The 6,754-nt window shown below is 42.3% G+C and overlaps 1 protein-coding gene across 2 annotated transcripts; it reads right to left on the reverse strand.

Moving 5' to 3' along the window:
• Window positions 1-276: 276 nt before the first annotated feature.
• Window positions 277-6,158, reverse strand: plac8l1 (PLAC8 like 1). Of its 2 annotated transcripts, none has more exons than XM_034683961.1 (5): window positions 6,050-6,158; window positions 3,426-3,751; window positions 2,664-2,899; window positions 2,438-2,574; window positions 277-701 (listed from the first exon to the last, which is right to left on the reverse strand). In XM_034683961.1, the coding sequence occupies exons 2-5, from the start codon at window positions 3,470-3,472 to the stop codon at window positions 570-572; spliced, it is 552 nt and encodes a 183-aa protein (XP_034539852.1). In that variant the 5' UTR covers window positions 3,473-3,751; window positions 6,050-6,158; the 3' UTR covers window positions 277-569. The 2 variants fall into 2 exon arrangements, with proteins under 2 accessions (XP_034539852.1, XP_034539853.1); XM_034683962.1 differs by lacking the exon at window positions 6,050-6,158 and adding an exon at window positions 3,958-4,066.
• Between the last annotated feature and the right edge of the window lie 596 nt (window positions 6,159-6,754).

The raw sequence follows: 6,754 nt of genomic DNA on the forward strand, positions 1-6,754 counted from the left end.
CAAGCAGAAGCTAAATGTGCCTGAACTCTTTTCCCCGGTTTGATTTGACATGACGTGATCAGTTTGCCTCTGGTGTTGCTCATGTTAGTAAAAGTTAATAACCGTTGTCAAAGGGTTTAACCAATCAGAATCAAGCATCTTACACAGCCGGAAGATCAGTGAGAAAGCCGGGTAATAAGAAAGAATTAACTGTGTTCATAATAAAAAAAAAACATTGCTAGAATTAAAAACATTTTTAAGTTTCTGTTTGAGTTGACTTGATATTTGGGCGCCTGCTTCAAAATCAGACATCATTTTTATTCATAGTGAATCAGAGGTCCATCAGCAGCGTTAATAAACACACTTCACAACATCTTAATCAAAGCCTAGTCTTTGCAGTCTTACATGGTAGCAGAAGGAGAAGCTTCATTATGTGCAAAGACATCCTCAGGGGAACTTCAAAGCGAGTTCAAACCCTAAAGTATTGATTCTCAGAGCAATTCACACACCAGTCATCTCAGCCGGCCTTCACCCGTCTCTGCTCCATCGTGAGGAGAGAGGACAGACCTTATTTACTGTCAAGAGTCTCTTCAGGAGCATTCGAGGGCAGTGGACACATGGTATGTCTGCGTCTTCATCCGGCGCTTCATCTCTCTAATCATCTGACACACAGCCAGAGGGTAACAGCAACACACCGTGGTCCAGTCCTCACACACACTGCCCTGTGGAGGAGGAGGAGGAGGAGGAGGAGGAGGAGGAGGAGGAGGAGGAGCATGCAAGCAGCCGCACAGAGACATGCAAACACAAGTAGAAGAAGCACACATGCGGACGACACAATGCAGGGGAAGCAGGAACATGCAATGAATATCCAGGGACAGATATAAAACTCAAAGTCAGTCTTACAACTTAAAGTGAAATCATGAGGGCATCAATTGATCTTCTACTTTCCCTGTATCTCTTTTAAAAACTTGCTTAAAGGGATAGTTCAATTTTTTTTAAAGAGGGGTTGTATGAGGTACATGACAACAGTAAGAACCAGCACAGAGGCTAGACTACCAATTGCTCCAGATGGGGTCTATTTAACCAATAGACTGTATAATACATGGATGTAGTGTGGCCTTCCCAGAGTCCTTGAGTTCCCTTGTCTCGTAGGTTCCTCTGGATCTCTGCTGCTGTAGACGTGCCAGACTCCAGCTGCTACAACTACTACTATCCGTCTCACCACTATCATCTCTCTCTCTCTCTTCATCTCCCTCTATCCCTCTCTCCAACTCGGTCTCAGCAGATGTGTGTCTAACATGAGTCTGGTCCTGCTGGAGGTTTCTGCATGTTAAAGGAAGTTTGTCCTCGCCACTGTAACTTGCTAAATGCTGCAAAGTGCTCTGCTCATGGTGGATTAAGATGAGATCAGACTGAGTCCTGTATGTGAGATGGGACTGGATCTGATCCGGTCTTGATTGTGTCTTTATTAATCATCTCTCTCTCTCTTCATCTCTCTCTATCCCTCTCTCCAACTCGGTCTCAGCAGATGTGTGTCTAACATGAGTCTGGTCCTGCTGGAGGTTTTCTTTTAATAGTAATGGTTCATACACTGACTGGACGATCCCTTTTAAAGTAGTATGGGAGGTCGAGCCTTCAGTTATCAGGTGCCTCTCCTTTGGAATCATCTACCAGTCAGGGTCCGGGAGGCAGACACCCTCTCTACTTTTAAGAGTAGGCTTCAAACTTTCCTTTTTGATAAAGCTTATAGTTAGAGCTGGATCAGGCTTGGACCAGCTCTTAGTTATGCTGCTATAGGCTTAGACTGACACACTGGGATCCTGTCTTTCCCTCTCTCTCCTCTCTCACTGCCTGTCTCTTACTTTAACTCTTCCTGTCCCATTAAAGTTACTAACCATAGACCTTTCTGGGGTCCATGAGCTCCCTTGTCTCGTAGGTTCCTCTGGATCTCTGCATTAGAGATCCAGCTGCTACAACTACTACTATCCGTCTCTCCACTATCATCTCTCTCTCTCTCTTCATCTCCCTCTATCCCTCTCTCCAACACGGTCTCAGCAGATGTGTGTCTAACATGAGTCTGGTCCTGCTGGAGGTTTCTGCCTGTTAAAGGAAGTTTGTCTTTGCCACTGTAACTTGCTAAATGCTGCAAAGTGCTCTGCTCATGGTGGATTAAGATGAGATCAGACTGAGTCCTGTCTGTAAGATGGGACTGGATCTGATCCTGGTCTTGATGTTGGGTCTTTGTTAATAATAGAACATAGAGTACGGTCTAGACCTGCTCTGTTTGGAAAGAGTCTGAGGAGAATGTTTGTTGGGATTTATGGCTCAGCTGACCTGCATCCACTGAGTTATTGGCAAATACTGCATACAACCCCACTTTGAAAATAAATCTCTTTAGGAAACCACCAAGGTGAACTTTGGGTTTGTTGCAAACATGTTTAGTTGTGCATGTACTTACTCTGATCTTGTATCGCTCCCTGATCCCAACCCTTAAAGCAAAAGTGGATCCTGGCAGCAGAGGCATGCACAGGCACTCCCCATACTGGTGAGCTAAACTCAGATCCAAACAGCACGGCACCAGAGCCCCGAGAACACCTGCACAAGCATGCACAGGGAAACAAAAGGTGTGTGAGTAATGGATAATCCCTCTGATGACAAAAAGAGGATGTGTGTTTTTAAATTACATGTGGTCATGTCTCCACAGACGTCAAACAGGCCCGTGCTCCAGCCGCCCCCCGTCTGTGTGATAGTGGTGATGGTGGTTGTTGTGACGCCCAGGCCGGGCTGCGTGAGCACGGGGTCTGCTGCTGCTGCGGGGGAACTGCTCGACGTGGAGTTGAGTTTGCTTCCTCTGACGGAGCACAACACTTCCTCTTCTTGAAGCGCCGGTGATGGAGCTCTTGAGTGTGACAGCTCGGGTCTGAAATGAGATTTGTAATGAATTTGTCATCAGTGGGAGGTTATTAACTCATGGTTGCTATTTTTCTGCTGATATCACACTGAAGGCTGAAATAAGCAAATGAGTCACTTTATTCCCTTTCCTGTGAACAAGAAGTCACTTAATATCTCTCATTCTGCTAAATTCATTTTCCTGAAGCAGCATGTTTTGAACACAGCTGCTCTTCATTAGACATTTTAACAGCACAGCACCAAAAATCACACAACTATCCCACCACTACAGCAACATTACAGCCTTTCTTAAAGGCCTTCAGAAACACTTAATCGCTGCAAATTGCAGAGAAGGCAAAATGTAAATAAAATAAAATTTTAATAGGAAGGAGCTGCTGCAACAATATATTTAAGTAATGCTCCTGTTTAATTATCATTCATCACAGTGACGTTAAAAAAAAGGAACAGATTCAGAGGAAGCACATCAGCACAAGATAAGTGAGCTGTTTGCTGTAATTGCATTATGCTCAGCGGTGACGGGAAAAAAAGACACTTACTGATGTGTGACTGTCGTCTGCTCCATGACTAGATGTTTTATTGGCATCCAGAAAAGGGAAGGAGGTGAGGAAGCAAAAGGGAGGAGGAGGAGGAGGAGGAGGAGGTGGAGGTGGGGGTGGAGTTGGAGGGGGGCAGAGTGACACTTCCCAGTGAGAGGGTGTGTGTCAGAGCAGATAAACCAGCAGTTGTATAGCCGGGCCTGAAGCTGTGTGACAGAGATAAGTCTTGTAGTTGTCTCCTTTTTGGAGACTTTACCGAGCCCCCCCACTTATTCAGCAAATGAAGCGCGAGACAGATCCACATCAAGGTGCAGGAGGATGAATGTCTGGAGAGAGAAATAATCAGATGTTAATGCATTCAGACGCTAAACACAAAGTCACAGGCAGGTCAGGATGGACTTAAAGCTGGTACAAAAGTTCTTTAAGTTGTTACCTACAGAGTGTGACCGAGCACTTTATTCTGAAAAGTCAAATCTAGTTTGAGGCATAATTCACAAACATGTACAGTGAAAAGATTTATAGCTACACTCACCTTGAAGGCAGAAGTAGAGATGTTGTAAGTACAGCGCTAGAAAGTGGAAGAACTGAACAAACACCCACAAGAGAGGCTTTAAATGAACTATGCATTTCCTCCCTGTGGTTTGACCCCGGCCTGCACTTTTAGGCTGTCGCCAGTGTGGTGTGAGACGTACGTGGTGGAAGGACACGTAGCGAAACCATCACACACAGACTGGGCTGTCGACTTATTCCATATAAGGCTCTCAAATGTCAAACACTTAACCCTCCTTTTATGTTGCGGGTCAAATTGACCCTTTTTAAAGTCTATTTTTGGGAATATATGTCTTCCAAACCAGATAAATGCAGCATAAAAATCTGGACAGCATGTGACAGAAGAGGTGTTGTGTTAATTTATCTACATCAGTTCTTTTTTTATGATCACAGTTTTTTATTAGTTTTCACATTTTTACATCCTAACACAATAACTGACAGAACACATTATCCACACAGGACAAGTGACTATGTATATAAATAAAAATAATAACAATAACAGTAAATTTAAATAAAAATGTTACAGTACAGTACATAACTTAAAGGGGACATATCACGCTTTTTTCATCAACATATATTGGTCTAAGAGGTCCCCAAAACATGTCTTTAAAGTTTATGCTCATAAAAACACTTTGAAATCAGATTTTGGTCTGCCTGAAAAACCCTCTTCTTCATTCCTCCTCAGAACACTCTGTTTTCTCTCTGACCACGCCCCCTCAGGAAGTGGATGTGCCTCGGCTCTCCAGCACGTTGATCTAATGTTTACATGTTGGCTGAATATACACGGCTGCTCACAGATCACGTTACTTCAACCCTCTGAATCTGATCCTGACTGAGAGGCGCCTGCAGCAGGACCTTTCTGAAGGATTGGTCACAGATTTAGTGTTTCTTGTTGTTTTATTTATCAGTATGTCGACGTGTGTCTTGGTACACAGCTATGAACATGTAGCTATGTGGCTATGCTAATTAGCGCTAGCACTTATCCATGACAAATAAAAATCATCCACTAGATCTTCAAATCTGCAGACGTGGGGAGTCAAACCGACCTTTGTGTTTATTAAGACAGCCTACAACTAGCATGCCTCCCTCCTAATCTCCTTGTTAGCACACGTGTGTGCAGGTAATGAAAACGGAGGAGGGGTTCAGTACACATTTACAGAAAGGTGGAGAAATCAGAACAGGGGCAGAATGGATTTTTTTCATTCTCGGGGGGTTTGTAGACAGGGACACATATTTCAGGTAGAGAACCATTAAAAAGTCCATTTTGCATGATATGTCACCTTTAATGTAAAAGGAGTGAGTTATCCTCATTGAACCATGATCTGTGAGAATTAAAGAACACCAATGGATCAAATCTTGATTTAAATGGTTAGTAATGGAGTTAAAAATTCGATTTAAAAAAAATGTGCATTGGGATATTTTTGGGTTCTGACACTTTTGGATAATTGAATAAGCCTTGGGTCAAATTGACCCAGGAGAAACGAACAAAACAGGAGGGTTAATACACTTAATAAAATCAACACAAGATTTTAAGACTTATAACTTAAGCGTGTTTAAAGCAAAATCAGCTTTTTCAACTCTTCTATAAACATCTACAAGAGTTTATTGTAATTTACTGCGACTGTGATGTAAATATTTACTGTACTCCTCTGTGAACCGCTCCTCTGTGGTGCAGGTACAGTAGAGCTAAAATGAGGACGCCTCAGGTTGCAGATAAAGATGTATATAGAAACTTTCTCAAATTACCGAGATGGACGAGTGCAAGTTTCATGTTTGATTCTAATAATGTCCCTACATGTCATGCTGTGCTGAGAAATGTGATGTATGAATGTATGTGTGGCCTTGTTGATTCAGATAATGAGATTTAAAGGGAGCTCACTCAGCCCACAAGGTATTTCTCTTGTTTCTGGAAACTCTTGAACAAATGTCTTTTTATGTTCTAATCATGATGAAGATGTAAACTGTAGTTATTGCTGACCCTGTATTGTATCTGTTATTATTTATTTCTAGTTTTTTATACCTTTTCATGATTAAATGGACTATGAGTCTGAAATAAAGTATATAGGTTTACTTACGAGCTTAGCTTCAAGAAGTCTCTATAACAACGTCTGGATTGAGGTCTTAGTCCTGAATGAGTATGGATAAAAGAAACATTGAGTCTTAATGCTGCTTATTTTACTTTTACTACAGTGTGTTCATGTATGACTTCAAATATTATTTCAGTTGCCAGGCAACAAGGTTCCAGGGTTAGAGGTTGGGTTCAGGGTTAGGGTTAGGGTTATGATCAGGCTACCATCGATGGTATCCTGAGCCATATTTTTTTTACTGCATAGTTGTGAGAGAGCAGTGGGGAGGAGAAAAAAGAAAAAAAGTAGAAGAAAGGAACTTGCCAGCCCATGCACCCTTCCTAAAGTCCACAGGACAAAGAAAACTCTGAATGAAACTAAGACCTGTCATAACCCTGACCCTAATCATAACCCTAACCCTGACCCTGACCCTAATCATAACCCTAATTCTAATCATAACCCTAACCCTAATCATAACCCTAACCCTGACCCTAATCCTAATCCTAATCATAACCCTATCCCTAATCATAACCCTAATTCTAATCATAACCCTAACCCTAACCCTGACCCTAATTCTAATCATAACCCTAACCCTAATCATAACCCTAACCCTGACCCTAATCCTAATCCTAATCATAACCCTAACCCTAACCCTGACCCTAATTCTAATCATAACCCTAACCCTAATCATAACCCTAACCCTGACCCTAATTC

Source organism: Notolabrus celidotus, chromosome 5, assembly GCF_009762535.1.
Source record: "Notolabrus celidotus isolate fNotCel1 chromosome 5, fNotCel1.pri, whole genome shotgun sequence".
Classification (NCBI taxonomy): Eukaryota; Metazoa; Chordata; class Actinopteri; order Labriformes; family Labridae; genus Notolabrus; species Notolabrus celidotus.

Bases quoted from the DNA above. Each gene is read 5' to 3' on its own strand.
- plac8l1 (XM_034683961.1), bottom strand. From the start codon at position 3,472: ATGCCAATAAAACATCTAGTCATGGAGCAGACGACAGTCACACATCA. The intron at 2,900-3,425 runs GTAAGTGTCTTT...ATCTCATTTCAG, and splicing joins CAGACGACAGTCACACATCA to ACCCGAGCTGTCACACTCAA. The intron at 2,575-2,663 runs GTAATTTAAAAA...ATGCTTGTGCAG, and splicing joins CTGTGGAGACATGACCACAT to GTGTTCTCGGGGCTCTGGTG.